This window comes from Danaus plexippus (assembly GCF_018135715.1).
Source record: "Danaus plexippus chromosome 18 unlocalized genomic scaffold, MEX_DaPlex mxdp_20, whole genome shotgun sequence".
In the NCBI taxonomy this organism is placed as follows: domain Eukaryota; kingdom Metazoa; phylum Arthropoda; class Insecta; order Lepidoptera; family Nymphalidae; genus Danaus; species Danaus plexippus.
The window spans coordinates 598,956-615,914 of NW_026869853.1; the positions used below are offsets into that span (position 1 = coordinate 598,956).

The 16,959-nt window shown below is 29.7% G+C and overlaps 3 protein-coding genes across 3 annotated transcripts; 2 read left to right on the plus strand and 1 right to left on the minus strand.

The window, feature by feature from the left end:
* The first annotated feature begins 906 nt into the window (after nucleotides 1–906).
* LOC116773218 (sodium channel protein Nach-like) lies at nucleotides 907–7,028 on the plus strand. Its single transcript, XM_061528463.1, has 10 exons — nucleotides 907–1,403; nucleotides 2,265–2,471; nucleotides 2,678–2,846; nucleotides 3,732–3,877; nucleotides 4,949–5,075; nucleotides 5,733–5,882; nucleotides 6,054–6,249; nucleotides 6,327–6,510; nucleotides 6,628–6,734; nucleotides 6,818–7,028. The coding sequence occupies exons 1-10, from the start codon at nucleotides 1,222–1,224 to the stop codon at nucleotides 6,940–6,942; spliced, it is 1,593 nt and encodes a 530-aa protein (XP_061384447.1). The 5' UTR covers nucleotides 907–1,221; the 3' UTR covers nucleotides 6,943–7,028.
* Nucleotides 7,029–7,341: 313 nt separating this feature from the next.
* Nucleotides 7,342–12,056, plus strand: LOC116772947 (NAD-dependent protein deacetylase sirtuin-2-like). The gene is made up of 7 exons (XM_032665273.2): nucleotides 7,342–7,513; nucleotides 7,587–7,826; nucleotides 7,964–8,170; nucleotides 8,240–8,389; nucleotides 8,470–8,662; nucleotides 9,332–9,515; nucleotides 10,095–12,056. The coding sequence occupies exons 1-7, from the start codon at nucleotides 7,399–7,401 to the stop codon at nucleotides 10,215–10,217; spliced, it is 1,212 nt and encodes a 403-aa protein (XP_032521164.2). The 5' UTR covers nucleotides 7,342–7,398; the 3' UTR covers nucleotides 10,218–12,056.
* An 830-nt stretch (nucleotides 12,057–12,886) lies between these two features.
* LOC116772948 (DNA repair protein RAD51 homolog 1) lies at nucleotides 12,887–15,544 on the minus strand. Its single transcript, XM_032665274.2, has 6 exons — nucleotides 15,312–15,544; nucleotides 15,042–15,241; nucleotides 14,715–14,862; nucleotides 13,854–14,062; nucleotides 13,379–13,508; nucleotides 12,887–13,311 (listed from the first exon to the last, which is right to left on the minus strand). The coding sequence occupies exons 1-6, from the start codon at nucleotides 15,393–15,395 to the stop codon at nucleotides 13,066–13,068; spliced, it is 1,017 nt and encodes a 338-aa protein (XP_032521165.1). The 5' UTR covers nucleotides 15,396–15,544; the 3' UTR covers nucleotides 12,887–13,065.
* Nucleotides 15,545–16,959: the final 1,415 nt, after the last annotated feature.

The following is a 16,959-nucleotide window of genomic DNA, read 5'->3' on the forward strand; positions in this document are numbered from 1 at the left end:
TAAAGAAATCGGTTCTAGAAAGGAGTGAAAGTAACATGTAAATTATGTATTTGATAAGTGTTAAGCGCTTTTCATGGCTGTTAATAATAAAAATCATATCCACATCCATGCGCTTAAGACCGTAAACAATAATAGTGGGATCTATGAAAACAAAACCGTATATAGCAGCGCTGCCGGCACTAAACAGTTTTATTGTACGATCCTCTAATTAGTTTTTACAAGATATAATAGATGGCGTAAAAAATATCGTTCATTACGACGAATAGCGTTTTGTAAAAATCGCTTATTTTAAACAAGGCTACCATGGCACTGATGTATTTAGAATAAAAAATCAATTTGCTGTATACATATTTAGAAATTGCTTAGTAACCAAATGCAGGATTCTTTATATATATACTAGGTTATCTATTTAATATGAGAGCTGAGAATAATTGCAATAAAATGAATTAAAGTTATTGCCCTTGAAAGGTTGATTTGTTGGTTGGTTGGTGTAAAAATCAAATGTTCCTTAACTCTCCTAATAAACATCGTTAAACTGTTAAAAGTCTCAAGTTCAAAAACATCGAATGCTCGTGTAACGCCTATTCTCTTTTATATTACATATTCTATATGTAGGTATCATACCGCATGTGTAAGTAACGTATAATGAAACATTCCTATGCCTTCATTTGTAATTAGTATAATATTATATACATTACAACTTATTACGACACTTGTAAATACAATTCCTGAACTTTTTTTATATAGTTTTGTTTTTTTATATACATCTTTATAAATAAACTCAAGGCTGATTGCAAATTACAACGGTTAAATACAATAAATATCATACATTTTTAATAAACGTTTTCTCGTTAACAACAATAAATAATAAATATTCAGTGTGAATAAAGCAAGGAGGTTTCGTGTCAACATTTACTTATAATGAATCCGGTGGCTTGTCCTACTTTATGAAACACGCGATTTCTCTCCAAAATGTAGATGTTTACGATTGTTTTATTACTATTCAGGTAGCACCATTATTTAATATTCATGGTGATAATGAAAATAATCTTAACTAAAATAAGAATTTAATACAAAAAAAAAAAAACTTCAATATGTAATAATGTCCTTTTACAGCTCATCGATTTTCTGTTGTCACAACTGAGGCGCTTTAAACGATACAAAACACGCAGACCTCGTAATTACAGTTAACAGTCTGAACGTGTGTTTGGTTATTTAATTATGAACTCGAAAATATGGTGGCGGGAATACAGGAGAAGGAAGCGGGTTTCGGATGCGAGGGATTTCAGTACTGAATCTATTTTGAGAAAAACGTTTAAGGCAACCGTTAAAGATTATATAGATAATTGTTCACTCTCCGGATTGAAGCAAGTGTGTGAACCGAACACATGTATAACACAAAGGTATCATGGATTTAATTCCTTGACGTATTATTTGTAATTCGGGTACTGTCGTTGCTGACCTTCCACGCATCCAGGCGAAGCGTTCCTTTCTTCTTCCTGTTGCTCACATCCAACAATTGGAACAGTTTGTCTGTATCTATGCTTCCTTCCAATTATAATTTGACTGTCCTTGAAGCTCGATTTGATCGACTGTTACTGAGATAGTGTATTCACTACCTACGACCTTATTTCCTCGCATCAATAGATGGAATGACACTGAATGAGTGTCCAGTCGGAATAAAAAAATTGTCAAAGATAGATTAAGTGTAGGTCATTCATAATGAAAATGGTTAATCGATCAGTATCCATAAATTTAATAGGTATATATTGTCACACTACATATCAAACCTTTCCCGCATCTCTTCCAATGGCCTACGTTAATGCTATAATGTATGAACAAAAAACTGTAAACGCTTTGTGTGAAGTGACGATGGCAACTTAGATTGCATTATGGATTGTTTGAACTTGGAAAGAGAAGACGAAAAAGAAACAAGGCTTTAACTTGCATTGTTTAAAAAAACGAATATATACTTTTTCTCTAATAATTGAAAAGGATCACATTCTAAAATTGACTATATATTGTCTTGTACTTATCACTGTGCTAGTAAGAATTTTGTTGCGTGATAACAGCTGAGTCAAATTTCATTCATTCAAAGGAATTCGTGTATGTAGTAGACAGCACTTCTTGACAGGACTTTTAATTTTTTTTTACGAATTTTACTTTTTCATACGGTAGTTGATTACTGTAGGAAAATTGTATATATGAATGAAATTATTTCTATGAATTATCTTTTTTTAATAAACCTATAATTTTAAATATAGAATCATCAGAATATTTTTCTTCTGTGTGATGCTGGCGGGTGTATTCTATTTTCTCCAATATTTGTGGTACGGAAATATATCAAAGCCGTTAATAATAGTGATGGACTCCTCGACGTACCCAATATCCAGCATTGATTTTCCTGCTGTCACGATTTGCAATTTTAATAGAATAAGCAAGATGGCGCTCGAGAATTACGTTCAGAAATTGTGAGTTCATTTAAAACTATTACTTTTCTCGTTAAGTAGCGCTAATCGCGTGCATTGCTTGTTAAAACATATTTTCGGCCGACTTCAAAGGACTGGTTCGAAGATGCAATGAAATTATAATTCCATAGATGTTTTTTAGTCTTTTTAAACTAAGCATTTGGATCCGTGATAAAATAATCCTAAAAATAACCTTGATACCCATGTAGCCAACAAAGAAGTAATCGCAGAAAAGATGCGAAAGGTATCCGCGAGCAGTTACTGCAGCTGGGAAGGTTGATTGATTATTCATATAATAAGACACTTTTAAATGGAAAATTTCAATCATTTGAAGAAAACTTAGAAAATTATGACGGTGTGGTCGAAATTATGAAAGAGGTAAAAAACAATACTTTAGTTTCTTTGCTTCAAGCTATACGTTTAACGGTTTTGGAATTCACATATTTTAAAAACTATTATGAATACTTTGGGCAAGATTATAAGCAAATATGGGGGGTTTTTGATTATAAGAATGTTTTGGTTACTAGTATCACTTGGTGTTCATTGATTAGATCTTTTTATTTTTGAATTTAGTTTGTGATTAATAATAAAAAAATCCCGTAGTGAAATCCATTCTGACACTTATTTAGTAATATTACATAATTATTTATTAAGGAGTTTAGTGCACACTGCACGGTATGTTTTCCACCGAAAATTCTCACAAATACCTATAGTATTACAACGATAAGCAACGTAGCCATAAATTCTTTGTTTATTTAAATGTACATCTTCCTATAAAAATAAGGACACAGAAAATGTTATACTTTTGCTGTATATACTACAATTTTTCTCTCCTATTTGATTTAAGCGATATAATTCCTTAAGTCTCTGATAATACGTGGATCTCTTAGAGTATTTCATCACCTGTACAATGGATAATGTAACGATAAATTGTTGAACACTGTCCCAAATGAATCATTTGCCACATGAAAAGGAGATCATAAATCATCTTTATTGCCTAGATAGATTTCCCACAAAGTCCTCAAACATCGCAATTTTTTTGGCCCTTGCAGGATAGAATAAATTAGTCTCCTTGATCTATTTGGAGACATTCTTGACTTTTATCAGCCAACTATACCGTAGTCCGGAAGACAGATTTCCTAGTACAAATACCGATAATATAGGCTTGCAAATTGCAAACACCTCTCATGATCTAAGATCTTAAAAACGATGCAGACGTAGCCTTAGACTACACTTATATAACGAATTCTAATAACATTCCAGCTATCCCCGCCCTGTGACAAAATGTTAATAAAATGCTCATGGTTGGGTGTGATACAAGATTGCAATAAGCTGTTCAAAGTACATCTCACGGTGCGAGGTCACTGTTGTAGTTTCAACCACATCTCGGAACATCAGGATACCAACAGGTGAATGATATACAGAAAACGTTAAGGCTGAACAGGAAAACTTCCAGCTCGTTTGGGACAAGTAAATGCAATATCTACAAAACACAGACTAATGCTGAACAAACCGACAATAAACATATAGTTACAGAATTAAGAAGATTAGTATTACCATTATTCATAATAATTGACTAATAAATTGAAAAAAAGGACAGTGAAAATAACTTAAATGAATATATATATGTTATTCCCAAAAAAGGCTGGAACTGTCTGTGCGATGTCAAGTAGAATGATTTAATTAAAGAAACAGAAATAATCAAGCGTTTAAATACAAAATATGAAATATTTATCGATCGTAGTTGTTATCATACGATCATGCTTTTAATACAGATAATTAATAGCAAAATAATCAACTAAATATAGAATATTTTACAAAGTAATTAGAAATAAACAGGTTTTGTATAAAAAGTGTGGTATTATGACACCACGGTATAAGTTTTCCTTCCTCAGATTTTACTGAAAAGATGTCTAGGGTTAAAAAGGAAGTTAGAAATGTTAATAGATTTATGGTTTAAAATCTCATCTAAATCTGAAATTCATAACAATTGGAAAGTGTATATGATAGCAGGAAATTAGTAGTGAGGATCCAATTCTAAATTTTAATATCAGTCTGCTTATTTGGTTGTTACAATGCGGAATACGTAAAAAATGCAATAAATGAAATGATAGACACGCACAGGAAACTTATATTAATAAAACCTTAAGTACCTACCGCAGAGAAATTACGCAAATGAGTGAAAACAGATGCGACATGCGATAGCCAGACAAAGAAGAAATAGCAATAAAAAACTCACTCGAATACCTCGCTATCTAATTGAGTTTATTCATTATTAATACGAGTCTTGAGAATTTTAGTATTTTATTTATGATTGTTTAAATAACAGAAATGGTTTTTGAACTGACGTAATCGGCGATTTTAAATGAAATAAAATGGAAAATATTAAAAATAGGAAATCATAATATAGTATTTTCTTCCTTAGTGCGATTTTATGATCAAAATATACTAAATTAATATTATAAAAACGCTGATTTTAGATCCGAGATTGGTAAATTTCAAGCTGAGAGGCAAAGAGTACCGGGGATCCAGTATGGCTTAAACGTCATCCTGGACGCTATGATCGAAGACTACTCTTATTCATTATATAATATGAAAGGGTTTGAAGTGAGTCCTAAATATAATTCTCATCAGCACTTTCTATTCATCAAATAAACACAAATAGTACAGGGTCGAACTTCCAAGCCATATTTAAAGTCAGTTTTAACGACTGTGTCATCTTTGGCGCAGTAGTTTATAATATTAAATTATAGAAAGAATGATAAAAGAAGGTTACAAAGAAAAATTAAAACATAAGTTAATATATATCACTTTGTCAATCATTTGTCTTTTTTTTAAACTACATATCTAGTTGAATTAGCAAAAATTTGTATTACAAGATTTGTATCGACAAAAACAACAATTAAAATCGCAAAGGTCAGAAATCCAACTTTCAGTCCCAAAAAATTATAAATTTATCGATTTACAAACATACAGGCAAACTATATACACACTCTTTAAGCCACTAATAGGTGAAAGACGTGTCTGGTTTGACTTAGAATTTCACACTATTACTAGAAATTTTACAACTTCAACATACTAAAAGTCTAAATATTCGGTACTTAATGTCCACGTAGACAAAATTTATCAAACAACTTATATGACTTTTGGTAACGTAACGTTAGGTTACATTTTGTAGTGATGGACGTTATTTCGGCTCTTGTCAAAATAAGTGTTTATGCGTTTTAATGTGTATACAGATAATATAATTATAAATATCTCCAGATATTCATCTTCGAATCGAGCCACTTCGGCGACCCTACAGGAGGTCGTGTTATACAAAAAATCACTCAACCAGACTACTTGTCTTTCTTTGAAATATACTCTGTCAAGCAAACGGCTACCCCGGAAGTCCGGAAATATAAAATTGGAACCGTTAGTAATTAATCATTTGATTGTTTAATAAAAAAAAACAATTGGCCCAATTTAAAATAACTTAATCCAAAACTCTAAAAATCATATTTGTAGTTTAATTAAAAACAAGATTGTTATATAAAATTGTGAAGTAATAAAATGTAAAAAAAAAATACTTTCATATTTTTCTAGCGCAAATGTTATTTTCAAGACGAACTTAAGAAACAATTCAAAGGTTTATACTCATACAGCCAATGCATTATGAATTGTCGAATAAAAGCTGTTCAATCTTTGTGCAAATGCACCCCGTACTATTATAAGGATAGCAAAAACCAAGATATGCCTGTTTGCACCATACAACACCTAAGATGTTTAAACAAACATATGGGTAAGATATTTCTGATACCATTCCTATAGGTATAAAATATATTTCTTAAATAAAAAAAAATCTATATTTCCGAACAGAAAAATTTATCTATCTATATCCTAAGAATGCCGAAAGTAATGAAGGACTAGACGAAGAAATACAGAATGCCTTAAGATGTTTACATTGTCTGCCAGACTGCGAAGTAACGAGACATTTCACAAAACAGTCTAGGATAGAATTAACACGCTTGGACAAAAATAAAAAGTTTTTAAATTTTTATTTGTAAGTTACTGTATGTCCATCTTAATAGTATAAATGTAACCAAACATCAAACTTGTAATATTCTTGCTTATGGCCTAAGTAACAAGTAAATTCAGTAGTTATTTAATATTATTACAGAAAAGGAATAAATATGTCAAACAAAGGGTTGGTGACCATTTACCAAGGAAAAGGAACCGGTGTTCTTACTCGACTTGATATTGTATCGTACTGGTACGAAATAGTAAGTGAGTATATTTCTTCTTTCTATGTAAATATCGTGAACACTCATGTTAAATAAATTCAATCTTGAATAATGTTCATTTTTCAGGCAACATTGGGGGATTTTGTAGCATTCTAGTCGGATTATCTACAATAGGTGTTCTTGAAATATTATACTTTTTTGTTTTCAGATTCTATATTAATTTGTATCGTTTTTATGTAAACCGTAAATAATATGCGAGTTTGTAATATGAATATAAAGTTTTTGTTTGTTATTAAGTATTATCTAGGTACTTTATGAAATAAATTTGTTAAAGAAATATTTTGTCATTTCATTTTATTTAAATTTACCGCCGATAATTTTCTTCATTGCCATAATAATTTTTTGTTGCAAAATTTTAAAATGCGAGTTTTATATTTATCCACAATTGGAAAAAACTATTTAAGTATAATGTTTAATTGTTTACTCCTAGGAATTATGTTTCGATATTTGTGATTGTAAATGCACAGTTTTACGTATAATGATACATTGGAAGTAAAGGAATTATAAAGTTTTATAGGTTCTTAACATTTACAATAATCTGAACGCATTTAAAATATATTTAAAGAAATGTAGTTATATCATATATTGTTTTATATTATGTTGTGCGTACTTAATAAAAAAATATTTGCTTTTAACTATTTCCGAGAATGCGCGTCATACAACTGTCAAATAGGCCGTGGATAAACTGCATAAAGGTTTGGCGTCGCAACTTCATAATTTCGTATAAAATGTCAGCTAATTCGACTGCTGGAAAAAGTGATGGTACGTTATAAATATGTTTTTATGCCTTGCTTCTTTTATTTACTATAACACATAAATATATTTTAATTTTTAGGGGATGACCCATCGATCCCGCCAAATTCGGCAGAATCTTTAGGTTCCAGAATTCGCGACTTGGATGTAGATTCCATTCGAAGATATTTAGCACAGAAGCTTGGTTTTTACGAGCCCTCTGAACCGTCGACATCAGTTGAAAAAGTTTTGGATGAAGTTAATTTAGATGGTATCGTAAAATGGATGAAAAGTGCGAGATGTCAAAATGTTATAACATTGTCCGGCGCAGGCATATCTACTTGTAAGTTGTGTTGTTGTTGCATCATAGCTTGTATTTTTTAAATATTTTCCTATGTTTACCTATAACAATATATATATATATATATATATATATAATGTGCATTATAATATTATTCATAAACTCTTAATTTTTTTTAGCTGCGGGAATTCCCGACTTCCGTAGTCCAGAAACAGGGCTGTACCATAATTTGCAGAAATACAATTTACCAGAACCACAGGCTATATTTGAAATAAACTTTTTTAGACAGAATCCGAAGCCGTTCTTTACATTAGCAAAAGAATTATTTCCAGGAAGTTTCAAGCCTACAATCTCACACTATTTCATTAGGCTCCTGCATGAAAAAGGTACTATCAGAATAACATTTTTGGAAACCTGTACAAATTCATGAAATAATCAAATCACAAATTTTTTAGGGCTACTGCTTCGCCATTATACCCAAAACATAGACACATTGGAGAGAGGGGCTGGAATTCCTGGAGAGAAGCTAGTGGAAGCTCATGGCACTTTCTACACCTCACACTGTATCGAATGCCGAAAAGAATATCCCCTTGACTTCATAAAGGGTACTATAAATCTTATATCTCATAACAATAACTGTAAGTTTCACATTGTTAGTGCATCATACATATGTTTAATATTTTAGGGATTATATTTGCTGATCAAATTCCTATTTGCACGGAATGCCCAGGAGTTGTTAAGCCAGATATTGTATTCTTTGGTGAGAGCCTTCCGGAACGATTTCAACATTGCCTTCAGGAAGATTTTCAGAAATGTGACATGCTCATAATCATGGGGTCCTCGCTTGAAGTACAACCGTTTGCTTCTTTAATTGATATGTAAGTAAATATGTATTCACTTATGAATATAATTTAATTTGTCTGCGGTTTATTATAGATGGTTTTCATTATGTTTTTCTTAAATTTAATATTAATATTTACCAAAAATGCCCCTTGACACCCATATGCTTGACTTTTACCACAAGTTTTGCCTAGTTAAACTATATAAACTTAGTATCCAGTTTTTCACAAAAATTTTGTTATATGATAGTAGGGAAGCCCACAATGCACAAACAAACATACATTAAATTTGTGTTCCATTGACAATTTGGTCAATTTTTTTTTTTACTAATCTTATCCTCTATCCTTAATGGGTGGCTTTATATATAGGGCTCATGTTTGGTAGAGGTACTTAACCGGGTACAAGGTAACCCCCCTGTATATTAATCTGCCGCGCTTTAGCAAATCCCGAAATCCCCGCTTGGGCTCCCCTACTATAGTGTCAATGTAGATTTGTGAATCAATGACTTTAAATCTGTAGTGTGATGATGCGAACTTGTAAGTGCATACAGATGTACTCTTGTTTTAATTATGTGTATATTTTTTATACTAACATGTAAAACATCAAGTAATTTACTGCAACTAAATCATCAGATAATTTTTGTAAATCCAGAGCATATTTTTGTTAATTATTCTAAAATCCAGGGATAATTTTTGTTAACTTTTCAGGGTACCTGAATGGTGTCCACGGTTACTGATCAACCGTGAGAAGGCGGGTATCCGTTCACCACTGTTGCGGTTGTGGGGCATGAGCGGCGGGCTCCAACTGGATGAAGACTCCATAAGAGATGTGGCTCGCCTTGGAGAATGTGATGATGGATGTCAGGAATTGGCCGATAGACTCGGATGGGGGGTAAGTTTAGACATAGATTTATAACAAACAATTTTCTGTTTGTTATGTTTAGTACAGTCTGATGGATAAAAGTATAAATTCAATATAACAGACATTTTGATCAAAATCTATTGACATTACTCTGTTTTAAATAACTTCAGTGTTCCTACCAAAGAACATCAAGAGATAAATAATAATGTAGATGTTTGTATGTTATTCAAGTTTTTTCAAAATCTGTTCAGTATATTTGTTTGTAAGAACATCAAACATCCAAACGTACTCATAAACTTTCTAATTTAAATATATAATTAAACAGTACGTAGGAAAATTGGTTACTCCGTATGTTTTGTGTGTTTCATTCATTAGAAGCTTTGATTTTTATAAAACATTAAGAATTTTGCACTTGACTCAAATGATTTATTTTATTATATCCTCACGAACTTTTTGTTGAGTAAAATTATTTCAAGTGAAAAAAAGACAATGCAAATAATCATCTCATATTTACACTAAATTTTATTTCTCTACAATGATATCTGAATTTGTTCATTAATTTCCTTGTTTCTGAACAATTATTAGTCTAAACATTAAATTGTTTTCCAGGACGAGTTACGGGAATTGGTCGCAAGGGAACACGAGCTTCTTACACAAAAAGGAAGCCTACTGAACCCGCATCCACCGATATTGGAACATTCTGGACAAAATGTTACAGCAGAAAAACTATGAAGTACATAACCCCTTAACATGTAGACGCTGGAAAGGTATTATAAGTACTAATAAATACCTTTTCTGACATATTATTAGTTAAAATCCGCAAATAATATTTAGAATAACCGAGTACTTAGAAATAAAATGATGGTAGTTAAAAGATTCAATTAACGCAATACAGTTAGGTGTTATGTTAAATTTATTATAACATTTGGATGGATTAAATTGAACTTTAATTTAAAAAAAAATAATGTACCTACATAGTTTGTGTCATATATGCGACACGCCTGACAATATTATCAACAAGACATCAAAACATTTGTTAATGTAAATATTTATATAGTATGAGAACATTTATTTATTATTAGCGTTTTTGACTTATTTTATACATGATGGACGCGCATGTCATTTAAATCCTGGCAATTTTTTTATATTGATTAGGTAATTATATATACATATTTAGTTAAATTATTTATATGTATGTGTTAATTAGGTTTGTATGGGCCCTTTAAATTTTTCATGTTTATTTTTTAAATATACAGTCATATGTATAAAAATAAGGCACTTGTTAATGTCTACATTCTAATCAATATTTTACCTAAACAAGTTATAATTGTAATACTTTTGGGCCCAAAATATATAATACTATTTACTTATATAAATTGTCCCCGCTGATACTCAAACCTATACTAAATGTATAATTTATAAAAATATCTTTTTTTTTAACATTAATTTATTTGTATCTTCAAAGTTTTCATTGGGCAAAATATAACCGAAAAATGGAATAATTGGAAAAGATTTCCTTTTAATCTAGTCAAAAACAATATATAAATAGGATATATATGTTTCACAATGTTAAATTAAATATTCATTATTTCTATTTTTCCATTAATTCCTTATATATAATAACATTAATATTTTGTCTATAGAAAACTTGGGAGAATATTGTGAGTGAGGTTTTAGCAGCGAGTAAGTCAAAAAGATCACTTAGGAGACAAACATATGAAAATTTTATAATAATTCATAATAAAAAGAAGTATATAGAGACATCATTAACAGTCCTAAAATGACTTACGCCCTTTTAAAACCTCACTGAAAATAGTTAGTTAATAAATGTTAGTCTATAAAATATAGCAATAAATTAGAGCCTAACAATGTTTTTATGTAAATTCTACTATTGATTCATTTAAAGCGTAGTAATACATCGCTTAGGTATTTTGGTGATTTGTAGATAAAATATGCGACATACAAATATAATCAAATAAAACTACATATATTTAAATTTAATTTCAGATTACAACCTAAACTAATTAATTTCTACCAATAATCTTAATTTAATCTCAAAACCTATTGTTTCAATATATAGAAATTATACAATAGTTATATTTTCCCACATTTCCCATATATTCCCACAATTATTCACACAGAATTATAATGTCCGTTGTGTTTTTGTCAACTCATATTAGGTGCATATATAATTTGTCATTTAATTACATAAATAAAATTTTTATATATATGACACAACAATTATAACATATATTTTTGACATTAGTAATTGTAACAAGAAGTTTGTATATCAAGAGATTATTGGTTTATATCCAAATAAGATGTGTTTTGTTGGCAAGCAAATTACTATACTAAATTGTCATCATTTATAAAATCCGTTAACAATGGACATAACAATCATCCCGTAACAATTCACTGTTGATTTTTCTGTCATTCCAATAATAATAAATTTGTGAACCGATTTTTTTTTTTTTGGAACAGAATGTGTCAGTGTTATTTATTTTTACTATAAAAAGGTTATTTGGTGTTGAATGTTCTTATTTTGGTTGGTAATAAAATATTTCGACTCGATTTGTGTTTATTATACGGTTCTAGTATGGAATAATATATAAAATCTAATTAAATTTACAAGATCAAGTCACTGTGACCAAAATCTATATATCAAAAACTAAACTTTCTTTAAATGATTTAAAAATATATACAAGCAATATCACTATTGGCTACTTGAGAAACCAATCTATTTTGGTTTTTTAATATATATATATATATATATATATATAATATATATATTATTAAATATATATATTATTACTAAATACTATATTAGTGACAATCGCTTGTGAGAATTACTCTGTTTATTTTCCCATCGGGATGAAAAGATCGACTTCAACATATGTAATAAAGTTGTTCAGGGTCGCAGCCCCTATGGGTTGTGACGCAACCCCAAAAATCCCAATTAAAAACTAAAAAAGTCAGTCTTGCTTTGAATTTCGAATTATTTCGTCATCTTCACTATCATTAGTTTTTTGGAGTTCATTTTCACTTTTAATTAGGCATTTTTAATATTTTTAAAGTAAACGAGGAAATAAATATAGATGCTAGATAATTGAAAGGTAAACTGGCTAAGAAGAAGCGAGCTTTTCATCCAGGTGGGATAAATATATTATTTAATGTGTACTGTGGCAAGCATGAATAAATACAAATTTGTGTTAGAAAAAATTTAAGTTATCTCATTATAAGCTTATATGGGGAAAAAAATAACTAAATAAATAATAAAAATATGATGAAAATCATTTAAGTACAGGAGTCGAGGTTAACCACCATTGGAGTTAATAATTCTATAATAATAATATAATATATAATAATCACATTACATACAGCTTCACAAATAAAAAAAAGAAAACAAAGCGAATCATATTTTTTTATTACAAAGTTATAAATAAACCTACTGAGATACAACTAATCTATTTTAACATACAAATACCATATCAGATCCGAACGTACAATGTTATAGCTGACTGTAAATGTGAAATTAGTTAAAATCTATAAAACATTACTAACATAGAACTTATCTGATAATTCATTCCTTAGCATCTGTGATGCCTTCGGTGCTAATGGCAAACATGGCTTCCGTTTCCGGCAGACAGGGGCTGTCATATATCTTGCATACTCTATTATCTCCTCTGCCCTTCCGTAGATAAAGTCTTGTGGTCGATGCGTGAGCTATAATATGGCCCCCGATAGGTTTCTTTGTATCAGCATTGAACACACCAACGGAATCAACCTGTGCCACTACTTGATTTGTTATGATAACAGCTACACCGAACTGGAAGAATAAAAAGAAAATTAGCAATAAATATTTAAAGCTATGCATCATTAAGTTATCTTATCACCTCATCGGCCAATCTGAGTAACATTCTCATAAATCTTCCGAGATGTAATTGTCTTGAATTCAATTCCCCTCTACCAGAATAGTCAGTTCTGTAAAGCGCTGTCGCACTGTCAACTATCAGCAATGAGTATCTGAAATGTGACAATAAAGTGACATATAACATGAAATTTAGCTGCAGATAGTGGAAAGTTTTTAAATTAGTAGACTTGTAAACAGATAGTAATGTAGAATACAAGATAATGTTCTGTTATAAAAACATATGTCTGATTATATGATGTGATATTTAATTAGAAAAACAAGCCCGAAGTAAAACTTCATTTTCTACTAACATTTACAAATACTTTAATTTTTTCATAGGAGAAAGAAAAAAAATTATGATTAAACATGTCTTTCTACAGCTAGCTCTCTGTCTTCACCAACTTATATCCCTATGTGAGGTTTTACATTAAGTAAATATATTTTTTTCACATACAAACCTAGATTCAGCCATCATAGCACACGCTTGTACTAAGAGCTGGGTTTGATGATCTGTGTTATAAGCTCTTGCATACGCCACATTATCAAGAACTGCGGCACTTTCCATTCCATATCTCTGAGCCACAGCCAGTAATCGTTCTGGTCTGAACGTTCCTTCAGTGTCTATGTACATACACTTCCCTTCTCCACCAGATTGCTCAATCGGAAGCTGAAAATAATTCATAATGAATAAAAAATCCTAAAATCTGTCAACTTAATTTCACTTAAATTTGAAATTACAACCATTTTGTTAAATTTATAAGCTTACACAGTTAAGTTTAGGTCATAGCAGATGTGTATAGTCACTTCTACTTTATTTCGTTTCTTAAATTATACATTTTAACAATTAGAATTTCGATTTTGAGAATGCAAACTGGACAGATATGTAACTTGTATCAGCAAAATCACTTCTTATGAAAGGAGTAACATATTTTTTAATATATGTAATGTACTAGATAAGTTGTTTAATGTTTAATACTATAAGGACACCATCAGCTTATTACTAAAACAACTTTATATTTGACTAGTTTTTGCCTACAACATCAACTACAAGAACTACAGAATTCAACTTGGAGATAAATTTATAATGCAAGTTGATATATATACATATATATATGATTAACCAGCAGCAACATCAATAGTTTATGTCTCAATAACAAATACAAATGCTATGCCATTATCCCATGGTAACATGGAATTCCAGAACTGAAAAGTTTAATCAAAATCCATTGAGTAGTTTTTGCATAAAAGATCAACAAAAATCAAAAACATTTTGCACATATTTAGTATAACTAAAGAAGTTTTTCCAGGAAGCATATTACCTGACAAGTCACAGCTAAAGTATGACACAACTGTGTTTTTCCTGTCCGAAACTCTCCAAAGATCTCAGTGATTGAGCCTGTTTCTATGCCACCACCAAGTAGTCTATCAAGTTCTTTTGATCCCGTTGTCAACTGTATAATTTCTGCCCTAAAATATAATTAAAATTCTTGGTGACAATTAATCCCAACTCTTTATTTAATATTTATTTATTCTTTATGCAGTCAAGTCTTAAGAGTGGTTTTTATTTGTTTATTATATATTGAACAAAACACAGGTTATTTTAAATCACAGTCAAACAATAGCATTAACTAAATTGTATATAAAACCTCTTCTGGTGGAACTCTGTAGCTGTTGTAAATCCCATTGGTACCAATTTTGAAGCTTCTGACAGTATTTTATCAGCTTTTGCTTCGGAGATGCCCTTTATTGTTATTAACCATTTCTTTGGAGCATATGCGACAGACTCAACAGTATGATACCCAGCCTCTTCTAACTTTTTTATATCCCCTGAAGTAATTCCATTACCCTTAAAAATGAAAAATGATTTAAAAACATTTTTTAGTATGAATAAACAAAACGTAGGTCTAAACTCAAACCTCTAATTTTGTAATCAACTGTGGTCCACATTCGTCCAAATCTTCCTCTATTGTAGCCGTAGCAGCAGATGCTGTTGTAGCCATTATAACTTACTATATTAATTACCACTTAGACATCAATGTTGTGGTTATGTCGTATAAATTTCAAATTGTTATAATCTTTTTCTTCACATGTAAACTTTTTCTAAACATGTATAAACAAGACTTAAATATGTCAGACACCAAAAATCAAAGTTGATAAATTTCCCTCCCTTTTTACACTATGGTTTCTAAGGCAAAAGAGTATAGAAATGTTTCCTTATGCTAATGAAATAAGAATATATGTTATATGCCTAATAATAATTTATCAGGAATTAGAAATATCAAAAAAAAAAGATATCCAGATATCATTCAATTTATTATTTTTTTATTTACTATTACAATTGAAAATTATATCCCAATTTTAATTGTTTTATTATTTTTTTAATATTATTAATTTGAGTTTTCACCGTTTGAAAAAATTTTAGACGCCATTTGTGAGAAACCTGTTAATTACAATAACCAGAATTTCTGTCTCATCGGTCAATTTTCATAAAGTGCTGATTCCGTTTTGTTTAAACTTTCAGAAAGAAAAAGTTTCAATATATAACATATTAATTATCTTTACATATTAGTTCTAATACTTAATCTTGGTGTTGATAAAAAAAAACACATAATTACAAAAATTACATTTAAGTCATAATTGAAAATATTCACTTCCCTATAATGCAAAACTTAAGATTACGCCATGGAGGAAACAGCATTAAAAAATTAAATCAAAAGATATCGATTTAGAAAAAAATATTTATTTATTTGTATTATATATAAAAAAAAAATATTTTATTTTACAAAATTTTAAGAATGAAAAGATATTAATGTCAGTGTTGGCGAAGCCACCAACAACCTGGAATGTTGTTGCACTGAAAAGCGATGGCAAAAAATATTTTCATATTAATTATTTTGGACACCAGGAAATATTTTAACATTTAACATCTTTAACTGTCCACAATAAAATTTAAATAAATTTCACGCCAGTGATATGTATGTATGTACCAACACTAATGATTTCAGGTTTTTTAAGACTCAGAACACGATTAGTAGATTAAAAAAAAAACAATTAATGATATGTGAAACAATACTTATTATAGATTTAATATTAAATTATGTACGGAAGTTTTAAAATATCGCTATGATGACTTACATTATCTGAATTAAATCCATCATCTTAAATCATTTCAAAATAATAATGTTATAATATGTTTTATTAACTGAACATAAGATACTTCGCCTAACAGTTTTGTATTTTAAAAATTAAGACCTCACTTCCAACTATGAGTGTATATAGCTATAAAAAGTGAATTACATATAATATGAACTTAGGAGATTATAAATTGCCTGTACAAAATAAAAGATTCTTATATGATGACATAAGACTTTTATTTATTATAATATAAATGTATTTAAAATTAAATTCTTTGAAAATAATTTGTTATTTGCTATGAATACATTCACAATGTTTATCATATTATTATTACTCTATTACTTAAGGGCATTACTATGAATTTAATTTTAATTTGCTGTCGTAATTTTAACGTTAATACAAAGTGCGGATTATTAAAAATATAAAAAA